Raw genomic sequence first — 23,317 nt, forward strand, 5'->3', positions numbered from 1 at the left:
CAACCTCTCCCTCAATGTAATCAAGACAAAGGAGATGATTGTGGACTACAGGAAAAGGAGGGCCAAGCACGCCCCCATTCTCCCCGACGGGGCTGTAGTGGAGCAGGTTGAGAGCTTCAAGTTCCTTGGTGTCCACATCACCAACAAACTATCATGGTCCAAACACACCAAGACGGTTGTGAAGAGGGGATGACAATGCCTATTCCCCCTCAGGAGACTGAAAAGTTTTGCCATGGGTCCTCAGATCCTCAAAAAGTTATACAGCTGCACCATCGAGAGTATCCTGACTGGTTGCATCACCACCTGGTATGGCAACTGCTTGGCCTCCAACTGCAAGGCGCTACAGAGGGTAGTGAGTACAGCCCTGTACATCACTGGGGCCAAGCTTCCTGCCAATCAGGACCACTACACCAGGCAGTGTCAGAGGAAGGCCCTAAACATTTCCAAAGACTCCAGCAATCCTAGTCATAGACTGTTCTCTCTGCAGCCGCACGGCAAGCGGTACCGGAGCGCCAAGTCTAGGTCCAAAAGGCTTCTGAACAGCTTCTACCCCCAAGCCATAAGACTGCTGACAGCTAATCAAATGGCTATCCGGACTATTTGCATTGACCCCCCTCTTTGTTTATGCCGCTGCTTCTCGCTGTTTATTATCTATGCATAGTCACTTTACCCCTACCTACATGTACATATTACCTCAATTACCTCGACTAACCTGTACACCCGCTAATTGACTCGGGTACTGGTACCTTCTGTATATAGCCTCGTTATTGTTATTTTATTGTTTACTTTAGTTTATTTATTTAAAAACAAATCTTAACTCTTACTTTCTTAACTGCATTGTTGGTTTAAGGGCTTGTAAGTAAGCATTTCACGGTAAGATCGACAGTTGTTGTATTCGGCGCATGTGACAAATACAATTGTATTTGATGTAACCAACGTGGAAAACTAATTGGGTTTTCAAAAAGTAATCAACATTTTTTTCACCCAACTTTTAAACTAAATTCAATGACATTGTGAAATGTTTTGTTGATTTCACGTGGAATTCACGTTAGTTGACAACTCAACCAAATGCAAATAAAAACTAAACGTTGAACTGATGTCTGTCTCCGGTGGGACATGTAATCCTTTTGGTATACAGAATGCAGCACGCTAATAATGACCACTAGATGACACTGTAGCACTGTGTAAACGGAGCATGTCATTATAATTGTTTCTAGATGGCCCTGCAGTACACAGTGACTTGAAATTGATCCGTTCATGTCAAATAAAAACTGTTAAAAAATGGTGACTGCAGGACAGGGTACCAAAGGTAACATGGTATATACACCATTGTGTATATCATTAATCTAGTAGAAGTATTAGCAAGGATGGTGGATAAATTAAGATATCTTACTACCGTTGAAAACAATTGTCACAATTCCGGTCTGCTTAAGGGGGTGGCTCTCCTATATGCACCAACGTGATAGCAGCTGGGTCTGGTCTGCTTAGTTCATTGACTGTATATGAACCAGACTGTATATGTCAATTTGGGACATCTCTTCTTTGTATTTTGACTAACCCACATGCATACATGACTGTCCAGTCTGGTCTCATAGACCAGACGTAACATAGTAAACGGAAATCCGAAACACTCCATTTAGCATGATACAGTATATTAAGTTTGGTTTGGTTACATAAGACAGAAGGTTAAGGCTAAAAGAAAGTAGAATGGTTGGTCAGGGAGGATAGGTAGGCGCGTAACCCGAACGTCTAGCAACTCAAAGGTTGCGTTTTTTAATCTCATCATAGACAACTTTAGCATTATATCTAATTAGCAACTTTGCAACTACTTACTAATTTTGAGCTACTTTGCAACTACTTAGCATGTTAGCTAACCCTTTCCCTAACCTTTTAACCTAACTCCTAACCTTAACCTTGATCCTAACCCTAGCTAATTTTAGCCACCTAGCTAAAGTCAGCCACCACAAATTGGAATTCGTAACATATTGTAAGAATTGCAATCCGTAACATATCATTCGAATTATGTCTAACATATCATAGAAAAGGATGATGGACATCCACAAATGAATACATACCATATGAAATGTAAGATTTGTACGACCCTGGATTTACGTTTACCATGTTACGTCTAGCCCTGAATCCAGGTTGCACTGTCTGGCAAGTACTGGTCAAATCAACAATGAAAGATGTTCAGAATCAACACTATCTCAGTGTATCTTCCCCTCTGAACTGGTACCTCAGAGGGAAACCAGATTTTCGGTTGATTCACAACAGTCAACAAAATAGGGCAAAGAACTTACTTACCTTTTGTGAAAGTATATAAACACAGCAGTAGGTATAGTTTAAAAAAAACATATCTGAAAAGTCTTCAGACTTCTACTTTGACTAAATCTAGACATCCACGATGAAAACACCACTTCCTTTCTACTTTGCATGTAGAAACGCCTGAATCCCAATGGTTGAATGAGATGAGAATTGTTAAGGGTTGTTTACCAGTGCATTTACAGGCTGCTCCCTTGGTTTCAGTTCATTCTGTGGAGCCGAAAAACAGGGAAGGTGACACAATAGGATGGCATACCAGCCATTCACACCTCCCAGCCTGTTTGTCAACCATCAAGTTGAAAGTACTATCTTTCTGCCTGTGGTTTCAGCTAGCAGATGGGGGATAAAATAGTGAGAACAACCCTGAGAATCACCAATTATCCCTGAGAATCACCCAAGAAATCAATCATTGACCAGACCAGTGCACTGATTCAAACACACAAGTGCTCTGACATCATTCAGTTGTGGCTGCTTTGTGTGATGTATTGTTGTCTCTACCTTCGTGCCCTTTGTGCTGTTGTCTGTACCCAGTAATGTTTGTACCATGTTTTGTGCTGCTACCATGTTGTGTTGCTACCATGTTGTTGTCATGTTGTGTTGCTACCATGCTGTGTTGTCATGTGTTGCTGCCTTGCTATGTTGTTGTCTTAGGTCTCTCTTTATGTATTTATGCTGCAGTAGTTTGTGTCGGGGGGCTAGGGTCAGTTTGTTATATCTGGAGTATTTCACCTGTCTTATCCGGTGTCCTGTGTGAATTTAAGTATGCTCGCTCTAATTCTCTCTTTCTCTTTTTCTCTCTCTCGGAGGACCTGAGCCCTAGGACCATGCCTCAGGACTACCTGGCATGATGACTCCTTGCTGTCCCCAGTCCACCTGGCCGTGCTGCTGCTTCAGTTTCAACTGTTCTGCCTGCGGCTATGGAACCCTGACTTGTTTACCGGACGTGCTACCTGTCCCAGACCTGCTGTTTTCAACTCTCTAGAGACAGCAGGAGCGGTAGAGATACTCTTAATGATCGGCTATGAAAAGCCAACTGACATTTACTCCTGAGGTGCTGACTTGTTGCACCCTCGACAACTACTGTGATTACTATTATTTGACCATGCTGGTCATTTATGAACATTTGAACATCTTGGCCATGTTCTGTTATAATCTCCACCCGGCACAGCCAGAAGAGGACTGGCCACCCCTCATAGCCTGGTTCCTCTCTAGGTTTCTTCCTAGGTTTTAGCCTTTCTAGGGAGTTTTTCCTAGCCACCGTGCTTTTACACCTGCATTGCTTGCTGTTTGGGGTTTTAGGCTGGTTTTCTGTACAGCACTTTGAGATATCAGCTGATGTAAGAAGGGCTATATAAATACATTTGATTTGATTAAATTTGATTTGATGTAGTGTTGTGTTGTCTCTCTTGCTGTGATGTGTGTTTTGTCCTATATTTATATTGCATTTATTTATTTATTTTAATCCCAGGCCCCCGTCCCCACAGGAGGCATTTTGCCTTTTGGTAGGCCATCATTGTAAGTAAGAATTTGTTCTTAACTGACTTGCCTAGTTAAATAAAGGTTAAATAAAAAATAAATAAATCAAATCAGAGCAAACTTGAACTGTCCCTGAAGGAAAACTTGAGCTCCCCTTGAAAAAAAGATGTACAAGTGAAACCAGTACAATAGCATATTGGTGCTTTTCTACATTACCAGGTATCTTACACTTATTTTGTATGCCTGTGTGTCTGAGACATACAGTATGCTGCAAAACAGAGGGCTATTATCCAAGCGGTTTACAGTAGTGAGTGCATACATTGTCATACTTTTTAGTACTGATCCCCCGTGGGAATCAAACCCAAAACCCCGCTGCAAGCGTCATGATTTACCAACTGAACCACACGAGAGAAATCCTAAAGCACCTTAATCTTAATCTCATTTCAATTTGGTGATCACTAATGCAGAGCTTATCTGTGGCTGCAGGTGTAACCAGGGTCCTTTAGATCTTCAGTAAAATCCTCTCCCAACTGAGCTATTTAGACCCAATAGAATAGCAATTGGGGAAGCTACTCTGAAAATATAGTTTACCAAGATACCAATTACTTCACACTGGAAGAAGTTAAGATACACTAAAGCTACCCTTAAGAAAAATATAGTTTTCTTAACATTGAAAAAGTAGTTCACTACATCCAAAATACTTTGTGATAAATGATCATATCTAAATCTGAAATGTCATAGATTACAAATTGCAAGAGTAGATCACTCGGGCGTCAATGTTAACATAATGTGTAATTTAGGCTATTTAACACAAAAGCTATGTTTCAAGGGAGAATTAGGCAGGTTTGATGCTGAAAAAGAAAGTAAATTCTGGTCTACTTATATTTTCTTTGCAAAAAAGAAAGGTAGTGTGTAGTTAGCTACATTGCTATATGGCAAAAAAAAGTTATTAACTACTGAAAACACTACAAAGATTTGATTTTAGTTCAACCACCACCAAGCTACTGCAAAATGTACTAAAATTACTAGTTGAACTAGACGTAGTTCACTACTACAACACTGTTAAATAGTTTGAAAAAGTTTTTTGAAAAAGCTTTAGTGAACTGTCTGTTCCAGATTTGATTTGATTAATAAAATTTGATTTGATTTTATTCGAACACTCCAAACCCTGAGTGTTCTACTCCTTGGAGTGACCTTCTGAGGGAAGCATTCCGATGCTAATCATCATTCTTAGATGCTGCCTTCCTTTTGAGAGCATGAATGCATAATTACACAGCTGTTTTAGAAGCCTGGACACATTTGTACAAACCGTGCAGCACTACATATATTTAATGTAATTTGAGTATCAATTAGTTCTAAATTAGAATTAGAGTTTGAGCCCATGTTTCAGACACATGGCTGGTTTTGGGGATCCAGGTTAAGTCTATTCCCGTACTTAAAATCACTTTCAATAGAGGTTTCTCCATTGGGCATGCTTTTTAAGAGTAAGTTTAATCTGCACTCGAGGCTTTTCAATTTGACAGGCACACTATTTGTGCTGGCATTAGGACAGAACCATGTTTTAAACACAGGGTTGTCAAAACAACACATAGAGCAGGGTCGACCAAACCTGGGCCTGTGGGTGTTTGGTTTGGCCCGCCAAGTAAAAAAATTATTTAGGAATTCAGTCGGAGTCTCAGTTTACTGTTAAAAGTTAGAAATTAGAATACACAAGTTGCAATTTCGAAGTGTTCCACTTATTATGTCAGTCATTGGCAGTCACTCAATTAGCCCATGTCAGCTAACATTTTTTAGATTGCTAGGTAAGGTAGTCTCGCCAGTTATCTAAATTGTTTTGCCTGTGAGGTTGCTGGGGCCCCCCCAACCAAATCTCGCTTAGGGTCTCTGTGATGAGGCAGCCTTAGACTGGCTTAATCACCATTTTAAAAGGTCTTTAAAATGTATTTCAATATTACCAAAAAATGTGTGTGGTTGTGTGGTTTGGACAAAGTGCACTATCTACACGTTTAGGTGTTCCTGATCTTAATTGTTTGCTACCGATTTGGTTGCGCAGGTGGAAGCTAGGTGTGGTGAGTTGCATAATTAGCATGTAGTTCACCCATGCGTTATGTTCTATTTGATGGTACTGTAGCTCTGTCTTTTTAAACTAAAGTATGACTAAATATGGCAATTTAAACTAATGAATGCAATTAACTTAAATCATGTTTTCCACAGTGTTACCTGGTCTAATTAATACATTGAAGTTATTGTAATCAAATGCTCATTCTCATTGGTTAATAAGTGTGGGCAGGGTTGAGGAGTAAAGGGATGAATCCTGTCCTTTTCTCTCAGCTCAGGGTTGAATATAATTTTACAATGTGCTCCACAGCAGTGTGTTTGTTGCGTCCTGTATGTACGGCAGAGGAGGCTGGTGGGAGGAGCTATAGGAGGATGGGCTAATTGTAATGGCTGGAATGGAATTAATGGAATGGTATAAAACATATGGAAACCACACAGTTGACTCCGCTCCATTAATTCCAATCCAGCCATTACAATGAGCCTGTCCTCCCATAGCTCCTCCCACCGGCCTCCTCTGACGTACAGGCAGTTGATATCAGCTGTCCTGGTATACTCTCTTTAGTCCCAGTAAGGAGATAGTTAGGCTCTGTCTAGAGCTGCAAAAGGGGTTATGCTGTTTAACATTTAGGCCTAGTCTTAGCTACAGTAGGAACCCTATTGAGAGGCTGGTCTTTAGACTCACCGTCATCTGTAATTCTTGTGAGTTTTCGCATCCTGAATGTTGGTGCTATGGACAACTGTTTTTGAGACAAGCTATGTTTCCTGAAATCCTACATCTGCAATACATTGTTTTTTTACAATCATGGGTCCTCTTTATTCCCACCTATCAACTCCCTTGGCCACTCTGGGTCTGCTATTCTACAGGCGCTTCTGCCTGATGAGCTTCCCTGATGAACATAGAGCACTGCAATTACAGTAGGTGGGTAGTAGGAAAAACATTGGTACAATGACAGTTGGCCAAATATTTCCATTCCAGCTATTTTATTATACACAGCCACAAACAGTCAGTTAATGCAAGGGAGCTGAGGGACCAAATAAATCAAGTTAGAAGGTCTATTCCAAGTTTTATTAGGTATTCAATCAAGTCATAACATTTATGCCATAATGCTAATTGTTCATGGTATACATAGAATGTGAAAGGAAGGAGAGAGGGTCTCGCTCAACAAATGCAAATTAGGAAAATCATTTTCCATAGTCATGAACTGGCGAGCCATACTGTACCTTCCCTTGTATTTCCACACTACTCTGCTTGCATCGTCAGTTGTCAAGGGGGATGTTGCCATGGATGGCTCTCCAGTCGTGGTGGGGAGAGCTTTCCTAGCAACCACTTCCCCTGCTGGCCAAATCATCATGTAACAGGGCTCATCCACCGAATGCTTTGGTGACTCAGAGACGTCTTACTCTTGAGTGAGCGCTGTGAACTGAGGGTGGGGTGTGAGCATACAACTTCAGCAGCTAGGCCTATCCATTTGTCAAGTCCTGAGAAAGCACAAAGGACAGCTTGTTCTCTGTTGGAAGCCTGATTAGATCATTAACTACCCAGCGATGGCCACCTCAAGTTGGCCATTATATCCCCCAAATATGTCAGTGTGTGGTGCATAGGCCTACTGAGCTGATATGCTATAGACGTGAGGTTGTGGCAAGATAGTGGCAAGATAACAATGAACATTTCTTTGTAGTTTGGAGATTAAATCAATTCCCATTATACTATATGATCATTGCACTTGTGTCTTAAACAACTACCCACAATCATTTTTCCAAAATGTTCTGATGTTTAGCCTACTGTTACTTGAATTCTAATTTTCTTTCTTTCAAACATTTTATTTGACATTTTCAATACATTACAAATACTAATCTTCTGATAATAATCTTCATAAGAGCTGAAGGTAGAAGTTGCATGAGTGACCACAGATCTAGAATCAGATACCATCTCCAGGTCCTAACGAAGCTTCTCTGCCTTCTCCAAATGGAAAACTGACCCTAGCACAGAGTCTACTGTGTATAGAGGCAATATCCCACTTTCCACTGGCTCGCCCATATTTTACGCATGCGCAGCAGCTTGCTTTTGCTGTCGCAGTGGAATCCACTATGCTGGCAACCAAAATATAAACTTTGTCAAGAGAAGACCTGCAGTTATAACAAATATAAGTTTCGTGTCGATGCTAGAAATGTATATTGTCCGCTTGCATGGATTACTGCAGTTTTGTCAAGGAAACGTTTCAATCAATCCAATACGCACCACGTGGTTTGGGTTTGTCCAATTGGAGCAACGGTTTGATACCCGAAAGCGTGCCCTTTGTTCAGGATTTCGCCAAGTTATCAACAATATGGTCGAATTAACTTTTATACAGCAACATGTGGACAACGAATATGATTTGTAACGGCAAGATGACAATTTCTGGATACATCAATATATATTTTTTTTCCTGGGGCAGTGAGTGTGTAGCCTACAACTTTTTGGCAAACATTTTGCCATGAGCTTATTCATCACATGACTTCCCTTCCCCCACCCAAAGAATGATGAAGAAGTCGGACATGTTTGAGGGAAATGTGTTGAAAAAAAAAGTATCGTGATGGAGGACAAGAAGAATTTTGAAGTAAAGTTTTTACTTTGCATAATGGATTTACAAATTGAGATTTTTAATAGTTACATTTTATGTAACCCTGGGAGTCAATTAGCAAACTCTTTGTTGGTATTTACTCAAGATTAAGATAAATATTAATGTATGGTTTAATTCAAGTTTCATTGTATTTAGAAGCTTTCAAATGTATACTTTTTGTCCGTATATATTGAAAATCGCGAGGATTTAGTGGAGTGACATTGAAGAGAACGTGTAACCTTGGTGTGGGGGATGGGTATTATCGTTTGGGAACCATTTTGTAGAGCTTTTAAAACTACCTTTACGAGTTTTTTTTGTCGAAGGTTGGCATTGTGCTGATAATTCAGTATACTCTAGTTTGTTGCACGTGGACTTCGTCGAATGAATATCTTGGTATGATAGGAAATGGTTGGGGATTTAGTTGTCTATGTTAAATGTAGATATAACTAACGTTAAGTTTGGATTCTCTGGACAGCTAATGTTGACGACTTGTAAGGTTTATAGTTATGATTTAGTTGAACTGTTCAAATCGTGAATGCGGCCTACTTGGGTGTTATTGAAGTTGAGCAACTTTTCTCTAAAATTCTTAACAGATGCGACCTTTGCTAGAAGGTTCTCTTATAGTAATTGTTAAGTGGTTGTGTGTATATCCGAAATTCTTATCTGATTTGATAACCATTTCAGCAAGAGTTGAGAGAATTGCTGTGTCATACAATGGAGGGCAATTTCCTTTGCCACTTTAGCTTAGTTTGCTTTGTCCTCCCTAAGACATTTAAAACCTCAGCTTCAGTGTGTGTTAAGCTATTGTGTCCATCAAATGTTGTGCTATTAATAGTGTCAGGCCTTGGTTGAGTTATGACATTAGTAGGCCTCGGATAATGGTAGCCTTTCTTGTAGTTGTCAGAAATAATTATTCCTGGTAAAATATGTAGTTAGGTCAGACAGCACGTGGTTTGAAACTAGGCGTTATGATCATCGCCCTTTTGATCCAACGCAGGGAGTGGTATTACTTGTACATTTTGTGACACCATCATGTATGCACATGTATGCACAGTCAAGCTCGTGTGCACTTCAAGATGGCGCTCCGTCAACACAACTAAAATGCGGCTACTCGGAAAGAAATGTGTTTAAGCGCTCGGCCTACGTTTGGCATCTGATAGATACGTGTGACTGAACTCGCTAACCAATGGCTTGCTTTCTGTTTACTCTGGAAGTTCGCGCTGGAGCTCCAGCGACCAATCATTATCGTTGCATTGCCCACGCTGACGTAATGTAATTTGATAAGCGAAAGGGCGGGTTGTTGGATGTCGCATTTCGTAATCGACTACGTAAAATAACCAATCAAAGTATACATTTTGAGTGCTGGGAGGTCTAGCCAGTAATATTGCTATTGTAGTTTGATTGATAATAACAATATACAAATCGGTTGGATGGGAAGCATATAGGAAAACAAATGGTGTTTGGAGGTGTGGTTACCCTGGTTGACATGTTCAACTGCGAATAGAAAATCATAGGGCGTAGTCTTATAATTCGTATCCAATAGAATGCATGGTTGGTCTATAAATTGTCGGGCATAGACGCGAGATGCCATTTCGCTGAAGCAGTGATCAGTTGGATTCGGTGAGAGCTGGAGGAAAGCACGGGCAAAACAGGAACTTGAATATTGGTATTTAAACAGAATCCGGATCCATCGCGATGGAGACGGCCATAAACCCGCCCCATGACAGGTACCGATCGGACTAATTGAATTTAAATTTGCGATCTGAAAGCGTATTGTTGCATTAGGAGTAGTATTCACTTATAAACAGATGCTTTCTGATTACCGACATGTTCACCGAAAGTGTTAAACCAAGACTGCTCAATCGGCATAGAGCGTTTGTATAATTTTGCAACAAAAAACAATATTGGACAATTGTCAGGATGTGATCACTCGTCAATCTGCAAAATAGGACAATAATTATTTGGGACGCCTGTCGTTTAAATCGTACTGCACCGACGCCATCTTCCCAGCGTCTCGGGTAGCTAGTCCTTGCGTTAGTAGGATTGCCTAGCCCATCTGGCATGATAACAAGCGAACTAACGTTAGTTGGTGATATCGCTAAACTGGATTTACACGAGCATAACTGTCCTTCGCTTTTTATTTTCTCTTCCTGTTGGTTAACTGTTAATGGCTGGGTGAATGTTGGCATGTTAGCGAAGTTCTTTCACATTGTGATTGTTTGGTGGGTATATTATTGCTCGGTAACTGGCTACCATGGGATAAGTTTGCTGTGTCAGTTAAGTTAGTAGCCGTAAGTTAGCTAGCTAACTAGCAGACGGTCATTGCTCGCCGGGAAGTCTACTTTGTTACTTAGCTCTTTCCCGTTAACTCGAACTTGGCAAACTAATAGATATAAGTATATAGAATAGCCATGATTGTTTTCCTTACGTTAGCCATTGAAAGCTCGTCTAGTGAAAGCCAACTAAGTTAACTGAGCTGTTTTGGTAGTCACAACAAACAGTAAGTTACTTGTTAACGTTAGCAAGCTAATGTAGCTGCATCACCAATGTATTTGAGTAGAACGAGGTAAGCTGGGTTGGTAGCTAACTACTGGTTTGAAGTATTTGGTGAGTCTCGTTCTCCTGTATATGGATGGGGTGGGATATATTTGGCAAACAGGGTGGTAAACGTTACATGTCATGGCTGCATTACGGTTATGGATAGTGCTGATCATTTAGCCGTCATATAATTGCAGCCTAACGCCGGGTCATTGCAATGGTATTTATTTTATCAGCATGTGCAAGTCAAGTATCTAACTGTTGGATGGGAATAGTTTCCCATCAGGTCCTTGCAATGGTCTCACAATCCACCCACTACCTTTCCACTCACCAAACCTGGAAAATATTAATAGACATCTATTTTTTTTTGTAACCATTAGAGTAAAATGTAAATTGGATAATGTTCTGTGGTTAGTACGGTCTTCCCTTTCACAAATAATTATTTTTAAAGGAAATGTAGCTCATGTTGATGTTTGTTGCTGATAAGTGTCAGTGATGTAAGTTTTATGTATTTGAAAGCTTTTTACTTTTATAATAAAGTACACTAAATGTCAAATGTGTTTTCCAACTTGTATCATTTGAATACCAGCTGATATTAAGCTATGAGTAGAAGGGATATCTGTGACTTGGATTGTCATGGTCATCATAGGCTACAAAACCCATGTTTTTCTTCAAGAAACTGAAACAGTCTTCATTTTGTAGAGTTGGTAATGGGGCAAGTCACTACAGCATGGCTTCCACGTAGGTTACGTAATGGTCACGGTTTGCATCAGTTATTTGTTTGTGTCAAGGTAAGTTACAGGTGAATATAAAATTCTGTTCTAGTAGTCTTCTCTGGTGTTCACTTATGAGGAAGATGCAGCTCTACTGATCTAGTCTGATTGAAGGCGACATGTAGACACAGCCTACAGTATAGAATGGTTGGTAATGGCCTCTTTTTGATATTAACTTTTTCGAAATTGGTCAGTTCATCTTGATAATTTGAGTAGTGGGGATTGATCGTAAACATTTAACCCCTACTTTCCTGTTTTCAGAGGACCGGGCCCTGTTCCCTATCTTATGTAAGCACAAGACATGTCACCCAGTTGCATCACTGGCAACTTTTCCATATTATTTTAGATTGTCCCTATAGAGGAAGTTAATTCCTGGTAGCAATTATGAAGAGACCTAGAGTATTTGTCCATAAGTGGCTTCTAATTGCCAACTAACAGTGCACCTTTCAATACACATAGTTAATGTTCACAAGGCATGGAATATGAATACAAGCTATTTGCACAGTTTTACTAGTCTATACAAACTCATTCAGGGTTATGGTGTATAAATAAATCAGCTCAATTTTGTCAATGGTGCATTTGAACGGGGTCACCTGTGATCTGAGTGACTTGATCACTGCACTCTTTAACCCCTCCATTTATGAATCCCGTTAAAACACGCATTGTATCTGTATCACAATGCTAGATGCACAAACCAACTTTGTTGGTGGGGGGGTAGGTTCTAGTTACCATGTTTTATAACCTTCCAGCCAATGGAATGGAGTTGTTAGCTTTGTTGCCAGGGAGATGAGAAATGTGCAGTTAAAAGCATGGAGGTGTTGTCTTCCCTCATTTCTATAACACTGCTCCCCTCTAAGCCTCTGGGTGTTTTAATGGCAGGACTATGGGATCGTATCACCAGTATAATGGTCACTGCATTCCATTAAATCCACTGTTTCATTTAACAGGCTGCTTTTATGTAACATGTTATGTCACTTTATGTTCGGTATGAGTATAACTGTTGCTGTGTATGTCCAGCCAGGCTCTTATCACAGTTTCAACAGATAAAACTGTTTCTATTGAGACTACTTCTAACCCACAGATATTATCAGCCAGGGGCACTAAACCACAGTCAACAGAAAGGTTTCAACAGTCAAAGGGTTCATGGTGTAACAATGCAAACTGCTCAAAGCTAAATATACCCGTACATCCTTGTCATGGTGTATTGCGAAAGCTTTTGGCTACTTGGTGAACCTCACAAATGCCTGCCTGAGGCCAGCTGTCCAAGAACTCCTGAAACCACACCCATATGTATATTTTCTACAGTCTGTGACAGTACTGGTGGTCTGGCTAATCCTTTAGTTTCTGTCAATGCCAATGAGGCAGTTGTGACTCAAAGCTCAACTGAAACGTAATCATGGTGAGAGGGGGAATTAGTCACTATTGACTGGATATTTTTTGCTTACCTGTCATCTAAGACGTTTCGAGTGGGCTAGCTAAGTAGAAGGCTTGTTCAATGAGGACTGCTGATTCATCCAATACCTTCTCCTTTCTCCACCTCCCCATTTGTCTTTGTGCCCTATTGCTCTATGCTTATTCCCTCCTCCCTTTCCGTCAACAGCTCCCTGGGCGGGGTCGACGTAGGCCTGCATGGCGTCATGGCGATGGAGCAGGGCCCGCCGGGCCCCGGAAAGCGCATCCGGAAACCATCACTGCTGTTCGAGGGATTCGAGGGCCCGCCGTTGCTCCCCCACGGGCAAGCTCCCCCCTCTGGGTCACCACGGCCCCTAGTGCACGACACGAACCGGCAGGGCCGCGCCACCAACCAGCTGCAGTTCCTCCAGAGAGCCATGATGAAGTACCTGTGGAGGCACCACTTCGCATGGCCCTTCCATGAGCCTGTGGACGCCTCCAAGCTCAGCCTGCCTGTGAGTGTCCCTGCAAGCCACTGTTCCAGAGAGCCCAGTCACATTGTACCTTAGCCAAACTCAGACGGACAGCGGATATTTCTCGATAGATATTCAAATAGTGTTATTTAATCCTATTTGCGTATTAGGATGTCTCAGTTTTCAGACCTAATAGAACTAAGGAATTTAGAATATTCTTATGTTAGGTTGGGGACTTTTCAAAGTTTTCTAAAAGCCTTTCTTCCAAGCTTACAGACAATACAGCGCTGAATAGGCGTGGAGAGCGCCGTTTATTTATTATTAGCACGGCAGCGTTAAGTAAACGTGCTCCTCTCTGTCTCAGGACTATCACAAGATCATCAAGCAGCCCATGGACATGGGGACCATCAAGCGGCGCCTGGAGAGCAACTACTACCGCAGCGCCAGCGAGTGCATGCAGGACTTCAACACCATGTTCACCAACTGCTACATCTACAACAAGGTGTGTGTGTGAGACACAAATGCTGTAACCACAGTTAACATTTTCACTGTCATAAATGAGCCATTGACCAACTGCGGCTACTGGCTGGACACTAGAGGGAGTCAAAACGCCGTTTGAGTTTAAAAAGCTCAACATCGTATTATCTATTTATATTTGACGTCTCTGGAAACTGTCAGAGATACGGCACTAATAAACCCAGTCTTATAAACTGTCTAAAGATATCATCTATCTGATAGAGATGACGCTGATCTCACATCCTATTTTGAGAAGTTATGTGCCCTACATGTAATCTCCAGCCGGGTAACGCTTTTCCATGGTGACTGTCTCCCAGCCAACAGATGATATTGTTCTGATGGCCCAGTCCCTGGAGAAAGCGTTCCTTCAGAAGGTTGCCCAGATGCCCCAGGAGGAGATAGAACTGCCCCCTCCTCCACCACGGGGCAAACCGGGCAAGCCAGGCAGAGGACGCAGGGCCACAGGTGAGCACCAGGAGAGCATGTGGGGGTTTGTGTGATTCTGTTTGTGTGTGGTTAATGAATGTGTTTGATATTGACTCTTTCTGTCAGATAATGTGAATATGAATAATATCTACGTGTATATCTATCTATATTTCTATCTATATATCATATAATATGCAATTTAGCAGATGTTTATTAAAGCAACCTAGTGATGCATACATTTTTCTTATGGGCGGCTCCATCGGGAGTCAAACCCACAATCCTTGATGTTACAAGCGCCATGTTTTACCAACTTGGCGACACAGGACCACATGAATACGTGTAAACTCCCATGCGTAACCACTTTTTCCCCCTTAATTTGTCTCAGTACCAGGAGGAGTGACGACTGCTCACCAGGTCCCGGCAGTGTCCCAGTCCGCGTACTCTCCCCCCACGCCGGACACCCCAGAGTCGCTCTCAACCCCCCCACAGACGCTCCTGGCCAAGAGCCTACCTCTCACCCTCCACAGTACTCCTGCTATGCTAGGCTTATCCCCCACACAGCCCACAGCCAAGGTAAGGGCAGCAGGCCATACACAAATCTGTCTGTGCAGTGTTCACTTACCCCTAAACTACAAAGTTGTTAAACAATTTACCTGATGGCCTTAACTGTTTGTGCTACTTTAGAGTACCTACTGCAACAATGTTATGCGGAAATTGGCGACATCATCTGACATCGTCGTTTACTATTTTTAAAATATTTCTTGGCCCGTTATCCGAAATGGTAAGCTTTCAGCCAATGACAAGAGCCCCTGTGTCTCTGTCTCCCAACAGAAAAAGGGAGTGAAGCGGAAAGCAGACACCACCACCCCCACCACCATGGCCATGCCCATCACCGTGGGCGTTGGCGGGATTGGCATGGGCATGGCCGGCGGGCCCGACTCACCATTGACACTCACCTCGCTGGGGGTAGGCCATGGCCTGGGGCTCGGGATGGGTATTGGTATGGGCCGCGGCAGAGGCACGGCGGGCACCAAAGCACCTGCAGGGAGGCGGGGAGTCAGCGGGCGCCCTATCAAGCCCCCGAAGAAGGACCTGCCAGATTCTGTGCAGCTCCAGCCGGTGCGACGGGGCAAACTGGGCCAGCAGCTCCGGTACTGCAACGGGATTCTCAAAGAGCTGCTGTCCAAGAAACACGCGGCGTACGCCTGGCCCTTTTACAAACCAGTGGACGCCTCCATGCTGGGCCTACACGACTACCACGACATCATCAAGCAGCCCATGGACCTCAGCACCATCAAGGTACATGCCTCGCCACCACAGGAGGTCGGTGGCACCTTATTGGGGAGGATGGGCTCGTGGTAATGTCTGGAGCGGCATTAGTGGAACGGTATCAAATACATCAAACATGATTTCCAGGTGTTTGATTCCGTTCCATTTGCTCTGTTCTGGCCATGACTATGAGCCGTCCTCCCCTCAGCAGCCTCCTTTGCTCCACCACACAGTCTGTTTGTAAACCTCACACAATGGACCCTTGGCAAGGGCTGTATATCAGAGCTGCATCAAGCACCATGAAATTAGACTGTCAGTAATTCTGTGACGTTATCCTCCTCCCATCTCCCTCTGCAGAGGAAAATGGACAGTCGAGAGTACCGGGACGCCCAGCAGTTTGCCGGCGACGTCAGGATAATGTACTCTAACTGCTACAAGTACAACCCTCCAGACCATGACGTGGTAGCCATGGCACGCAAACTACAGGTACGGGTCAACACATTTTAAGCATGGAGATGTGTCTTTTCTTGTCTGAGATTTTATGCCTTTGAGCAGTAGTATCGTACAGCTGAGTGCACTGATCTGATGTCCTCCTCTCTCTCCAGGACGTCTTTGAGTTCTGCTTTGCCAAGATGCCTGACGAGCCCGCGGCCCCTCCTGCTTCCATGGGTGGGCACTCCTCATCTTCTTCATCTTCCTCCTCGTCCTCGTCTGAGAGCGACCCCAGCAGCGAGAGCGAGAGCGACAGCAGCCCCAGCTCGGACAGCGAGGAGGAGCGAGCACACCGCCTGGCCGAGCTGCAGGAACAGGTGTGTACACAGGTAGACTGACCCAGCCCTGCGCCCACCGCAACACCACACACACATCAACATTCAGACTACGTTACATCACAAAATTCCATTACATTTTAGTCATTTAGCAGACGCTCTTATCCAGAGCGACTTACTGTTAGTGCGTTCATCTTAATCCAGCTAGATGAGACAACCACATATCTGTTGTAGTAATACATTTTTCTTCAATAATGTAGTTGTCAGAAAAATCAAGAAAGTGCAGGTAATTAAAAAATATGTACAGTATATATATATATATATTTTAATTTTTAAATACAAAAGTATTTATGTAAACCTGAGCTGGAAGTGTTTGCCACAACAGTCACTGACCGTGTCCTCTCCACGGTCCCATCAGCTGAAAGCAGTTCATGAGCAACTGGCAGCACTCTCCCAGGGCCCCATCGTCAAGCCTAAGAGGAAGAAGGACAAGAAGAAGAAGAAGAAGCCCGAGAAGCATCGGGGAAGCCGGGTGCCAGTCGAAGAGGATATACCCATCCGGCCGGCTAAAACGCCCAAGGTCACCAAGATGCCGAAGATGTCGAAGACACCCAAGAGCAGCAAAGGGGGCTCCACACAGGGCAAGAGGAGCACTGGCAAGAAGAGCAACAAGAGCAAGTGAGTTCCCTCTACTGGCAAGCGGTGTCTATCGATTTTAACATCTCTGTCATGATATGATTTATTTACTCCATACTATAACCATTCCCAAAAACTATTCCTGACAAAAGCAAACTGTTAACCTTTAGGATTGAATCATTAAATCACACTCTCACACTCAGGTCCTCCAAGAAGTCTCAGGCAGTGACGCTCAGCATGCACCAGATGAGCGCTGCCGCCATGCTCCCCCACTACGACTCCGAGGAGGAAGACGAGGTATCGCCCATGAGCTACGACGAGAAGCGGCAGCTCAGCCTGGACATCAACAAGCTGCCCGGGGAGAAGCTGGGCCGCGTGGTTCACATCATCCAGGCACGCGAGCCGTCGCTGCGCGACACCAACCCAGAGGAGATCGAGATCGACTTTGAGACGCTCAAGCCGTCCACGCTGCGCGAGCTGGAACGTTACGTCATGACCTGCCTCCGCAAGAAGCCTCGCAAACCCTATGGTGAGGGAACTTTCCTGTGTAGCGCCGGACCCCCCCCCCCCCCCCCCGAATGTTCTCTGGCCCCTGTTACGTGTCCCGGATGGGCGCTAACCATAGGGCTTTTCTGTTTTAATTTCATTCAAATGTCATGCAAATTTCAAGGGTTTCACTGGGTAGCATCATAGTGACTTAGTCTCTGTTTACTGGATCAGTTGGTGAATGCAGACATTGCATCACCTAACCCCCTGGTCTCCTCTCTGTTAGCAGGGAAGAAAGGTGGAGCAGGGAAGTCCCGGGAGGAGCTGGCTCTGGAGAAGCAGTTGGAACTGGAGCAGAGGTTGCTGGATGTCAGCGGCCAGCTCAACTCTGGCAAGAAGCCTCAGAAAACCAAAGGTGAGTCAGAATAAATCTGCATCAGTGCCCAAAGAATAGACACAGCAGACATGACAACTACCCTGAACAAAAATATAAACACATCATGCAAAGTGTTGGTCCCATGTTTCACGAGCTGAAATAAAAGATCCCAGATCTGTGCCATAAGCACAAAAAGCTTATTTATCTTAAATGTTGTACACACATGCGTTTGCATTCCTGCTCGTGAGGATTTCTCCTTTGCCAAGATAATCTATCCACCCCACCTGACAGATGTGGTGTATCAAGAAGCTGTTTAAACAGCATGATCATTACACAGGTGCACCTTGTGTTGGGGACAATAAAAGGCCACTCTAAAATGTGCAGTTTGTCACACAACACAATGCCACAGATGTCTCAAGTTTTTAGACCCCGTGCAGTTGGCATGCTGACTGTAGGAATGTCCACCAGAGCTGTTGCCAGAGAATTGAATGTTCATTTCTCTACCATAATGTCACGGTGGTGTTGTTGAGAGACGGACCAAAACGCAGCATTTGGAAAATAAGCCATCTTCTTTTATTAACACCACGAAGATGAACACGACACAAAACACTATACAAACTAACCAAAACAATGAACGACCGTGAAGCTATGAACGTAGTGCACATACAGGCTACAAACGTATAACATAGACAATTTCCCACAAATACCTAAAGCCTATGGCTCCCTTAAATATGGCTCCCAATCAGAGACAACTATGACCAGCTGTCTCTGATTGAGAACCAAATCAGGCAGCCATAGACTTTTCTAAACACCTACACTCAACCATAGACTATACTAGACACATACACTAAACTATAGACTATTCTAGACACATCCACTCAACACAAACCCATACACTCTAACAAATCCCCCTAGACACTCCAAACCACCCAAGACAATACAAAAACACAAACCTAACCCCATGTCACACCCTGACCTAACTAAAATAATAAAGAAAACAAAGAATACTAAGGCCAGGGCGTGACACATAAAGCCGCCTTCAACGTCGTTTTAGAGAACTTGGTAGTATGTCCAACCGGCCTCTCTACCTCAGACCACGTGTATGGCGTCGTGTGGGCGAGCGGTTTGCTGATGTCAGCGTTGTGAACAGAGTGCCCCATGGTGGGGTTATGGTATGGACAGGCATAAGCTGACAACAAGCACAATTGCATTTTATCGGTGGGAACCTGAATGCGCAGAGATACAGTGACGAGATCCTGAGGCCATTGTCATGCCATTCATCACCCCATGTTTCAGCATGATAATGCACGGCTCCTTGTTGTAAGGATCTGTACACAATTCCTGGAAGCTGAAAATGTCCCAGTTCTTCCATGGCCTGCATAGTCACCAGACATGTTTGGGATGCTCTGGATCGACGTGTATGACAGCATGATCCAGTTCCCACCAATATCCAGCAACAACACATAGTAATTGAAGAGGAGTGGGACAACATTCCACAGGCCACAAGCAACAGCCTGATCAACTCTATGTGAAGGAGATTTCTCACTGCATGAGGCAAATGGTGGTCCCTCCAGATATGGTCTGGTTTTCAGATTTGTTTTTCAAGATATCTGACCAACAGATGCATATCTATTTGTATATAAGTCAGGAAATCCATAGATTAGGGCCCAATGAATTCATTTAAATTGCCTGATTTCCTTACATGAACTTTATCTCAAGTCTTGTTGCATTTGATATTTTTGTTCAGTATACTTTCAGAGCATTCACAGAGATGTGGAACTACAAGCCAAAATGTATTTAAAATACATTTTCTCTAATGTATGGCCCTATCCACCTTCATAGTGTTTCATGAAAGAGATCAGCTCAGGTCTTTGCAAAATGTGTAGGTTGTCTTTTCAACATTATATTCCAAGTATTTGACCTTGTGTGTATCGTTCTCTCTCTCAGCAGAGAAGCCCAGTGCAGTGGAGCCCCACGCCGTAGCGTCTCGCCTCAGCGCCAGCAGCTCCAGCTCAGACTCTTCCTCATCTTCTTCCTCGTCCTCCTCTGACACCAGTGACTCGGACTGAAAGCTCCAGATGGATGGGCATTGAGCCCACGAACCCCAGACAGGACAGAGCAGGACTGCCAACAGAGCTGCAGGAGGGTCAGACTATAGTCAGAACTGACCCGGAATTAAAAAAGATAGAGAAGAATCCAGTCCCAACAGAAAGAGTGGATGGAGAGAGAGTGGGTTTTTTCATTGCTCTAGAAACCTAGAGGCTTGACAGAGATGATGTGCCGTCTCATAGGAAAAAGAGCCAATGGCAGGATCTCTACTGGCTCTAGAAAGATGGCAGGATCTCTCCTGGCTCTAGAAGGCAGGATCTCAAGATGGCAGGATCTCTACTGGCTCTAGAAAGATGGCAGGATCTCTCCTGGCTCTAGAAGGCAGGATCTCAAGATGGCAGGATCTCTACTGGCTCTAGAAAGATGGCAGGATCTCTCCTGGCTCTAGAAGGCAGGATCTCAAGATGGCAGGATCTCTACTGGCTCTAGAAAGATGTCAGGATCTCAAGATGGCAGGATCTCTACTGGCTCTAGAAGGCAGGATCTCAAGATGGCAGGATCTCTATTGGCTCTAGAAAGATGGCAGGATCTCTACTGGCTCTAGAGAAAGATGGCAGGATCTCAAGATGGCAGGATCCCTACTGGCTCTAGAAAGATGGCAGGATCTCAAGATGGCAGGATCTCTACTGGCTCTAGAGAAAGATAGCAGGATCTCAAGATGGCAAGATCTCTACTGGCTCTAGAGAAAGATGGCAGGATCTCTACTGGCTCTAGAGAAAGATAGCAGGATCTCAAGATGGCAAGATCTCGACTGGCTCTAGAGAAAGATGGCAGGATCTCTACTGGCTCTGGAAAGATGGCAGGATCTCAAGATGGCAGGATCTCTACTGGCTCTAGAGAAAGATGGCAGGATCTCTACTGGCTCTAGAAAGATGGCAGGATCTCAAGATGGCAGGATCTCTACTGGCTCTAGAAAGATGGCAGGATCTCAAGATGGCAGGATCTCTACTGGCTCTAGAGAAAGATAGCAGGATCTCAAGATGGCAAGATCTCTACTGGCTCTAGAGAAAGATGGCAGGATCTCTACTGGCTCTAGAGAAAGATAGCAGGATCTCAAGATGGCAAGATCTCTACTGGCTCTAGAGAAAGATGGCAGGATCTCTACTGGCTCTGGAAAGATGGCAGGATCTCAAGATGGCAGGATCTCTACTGGCTCTAGAGAAAGATGGCAGGATCTCTACTGGCTCTGGAAAGATGGCAGGATCTCTACAAGCTCTAGAAAGATGGCAGGATCTCTCCTGGCTCTAGAAAAATGGCAGGACCTCAAGATGGCAGGATCTCTACAAGCTCTAGAAAGCGAGGAGGATAGATAGTACGAGATGATCCCAGAGTTCTGGACTATGTCTTTCTCTCCACGCTTTGTGTATATAGTATGTACAAATATATAAATATCTATTTTTCTTTTATAAAGAAGAATTTTAAGGAATCCCCAAATGTGGGGAGAAAGTAAAGGTGTGGACAGGCTGTCTTTAGTTTAACTGTTTTATGACAAGGAATTAGAAGGTAAAGTGTGTGTGTGTGTGTGAGAGAGAGGGGCACGGCCTCTCACAGTAAACACAGCCCTGCTTAGTTTCTCATCTTGTTGATGCAGGCGTTTGAAATAATTCTGCATTGTAAAGCACCTTGTTTCAGTATACATGAAGAAACTGAAGAGCATCAAGACTGCAACATACGCATGTACTTCTACAGCTTGAGAGGGGTGTCCATGGTACACAAATGGTTTAAGTGAACTAACTTTTTCCTACTTTTCACTCTGTAAATGACCTGTTTCTATCTTGTGACCAATCTGCAAATAAATTGTGAGGACATCTCTCCACTCAGCATTACCCACACGCAAACAGATTCTTCCCTTGTTTTGTTTTCTGTCAATTGGATATGTCCAGAATGTGTCAAGTGAAGTCTACAGACTACTGAAATGGTCACATCTCTCTTGCAAGACATTTTAACTTGCATGAGTAATGTATAATGACTAGATTTTGAGACTTCATTTTATCTGTGGAAAAAATCTATTTTTCTAGATGGTATCTTAGTAAGGTTCAGTGGGGTGGTTAAATGCCGTCCTTGTGTCCCCCAGGTCTGATTCCCATAGCGTTGCAATACCAATGCTTTATGGCACAAAACCACACTATTTATTTGAACAACTTGGCCTTTTAACATTTTGGCAGCTGAATGTTTTTTTTGTCTTCAATTTAGCTAAATCTGATTTGGGAAGAAGATTGTGGTGACCATTTCCTTGCTCATAGTTTGTTTAGCAGAAGTGGTATACGTACTTCATGATATTCCGAGGTACTAAACTGATTTAGTGATTTAGTTAAGAAGTCAAGCTTTTTTAAAATATAATTGTTTGAGAATTTAGATTTTGTACGTGTGATCAGTTATTTATTTGAGTGGACACTGAGACCAAATCGTTATTGCATTTACTTGAAGTCAATGGAGAAAGTTGCATATTGGTAATAATGACAAACTACTCAAACAAAAATGTGTACAGCTGTAAGGAGAAAAGGCACGGTTGAAAAAAGTTTACATTTTACAGTCACAACTTTGGAGCAGGTTTCTACCACTGAGGTTTCTTGTTTTGCTTTTGTTCTTAGTCATGTTCTTTCACCCCCTACAATTGTGAGATGGTTGTTTCTTGCTCTGTTTATTTTAGAAGAAAAAAACTTTGAACTGTCTGACTACAAATAAAGAGAGAGAGGTCTTTAACACTCACTCTGTGTCTGTTTTGAGCAATTAAAGTGGGCCCATGTAATGATTCAAAAGGAGGATGATAAGCTGTCACTGAAAATGGTCCTTAGTTCCAGTGAAGTGAAATCTACAGCATACAATGATATTCAAGACGATTCTGTGCTTCCAACTTTGTGGCAACAGTTTGAGGAAGGCCCTGACCTGTTTCAGCATGACAATGCCCCCGTACACCAAAAGAGGTCCATACAGAAATGGTTTCAAGATCGGTGTGGAAGAACTTGACTGGCCTGCACAGAGCCCTGACCTCAACCCCACCTCAACCCACACCTTTGGGATGAATTGGAACGTTGACTGCGAGCCAGGCCTAATCGCCCAACATTAGTGCCCAACCTCACTAATGCTCATATGGCTGAAC

General features: G+C 43.3%; 1 protein-coding gene across 5 annotated transcripts; it reads left to right on the plus strand.

Annotated features, from left to right (window-relative positions):
* The first annotated feature begins 7,918 nt into the window (after positions 1 to 7,918).
* Positions 7,919 to 22,926, plus strand: LOC139554658 (bromodomain-containing protein 2-like). 5 transcript variants are annotated; one of them, XM_071367649.1, is made up of 12 exons: positions 7,919 to 10,183; positions 13,368 to 13,674; positions 13,997 to 14,134; positions 14,466 to 14,613; positions 14,960 to 15,147; positions 15,406 to 15,873; positions 16,201 to 16,329; positions 16,449 to 16,664; positions 17,029 to 17,288; positions 17,450 to 17,775; positions 18,019 to 18,147; positions 20,056 to 22,926. In XM_071367649.1, exons 1-12 carry the CDS (start codon positions 10,152 to 10,154, stop codon positions 20,175 to 20,177), a joined length of 2,463 nt encoding a protein of 820 aa, XP_071223750.1. In that variant the 5' UTR covers positions 7,919 to 10,151; the 3' UTR covers positions 20,178 to 22,926. The 5 variants fall into 5 exon arrangements, with proteins under 5 accessions (XP_071223750.1, XP_071223755.1, XP_071223751.1 ...); XM_071367654.1 differs by having other exon boundaries at positions 7,919 to 8,453; XM_071367650.1 differs by having other exon boundaries at positions 7,920 to 10,183; positions 18,022 to 18,147.
* Positions 22,927 to 23,317: the final 391 nt, after the last annotated feature.

This window comes from Salvelinus alpinus, chromosome 26, assembly GCF_045679555.1.
Source record: "Salvelinus alpinus chromosome 26, SLU_Salpinus.1, whole genome shotgun sequence".
Lineage (NCBI taxonomy): Eukaryota > Metazoa > Chordata > Actinopteri > Salmoniformes > Salmonidae > Salvelinus > Salvelinus alpinus.

Coding starts and splice junctions, on each gene's coding strand:
- LOC139554658 (XM_071367649.1), top strand. CDS start 10,152: ATGGAGACGGCCATAAACCCGCCCCATGACAG. Junction 16,330..16,448: donor CCATGGCACGCAAACTACAG/GTACGGGTCAAC, acceptor CTCTCTCTCCAG/GACGTCTTTGAGTTCTGCTT. Junction 16,665..17,028: donor AGGAACAGGTGTGTACACAG/GTAGACTGACCC, acceptor CGGTCCCATCAG/CTGAAAGCAGTTCATGAGCA.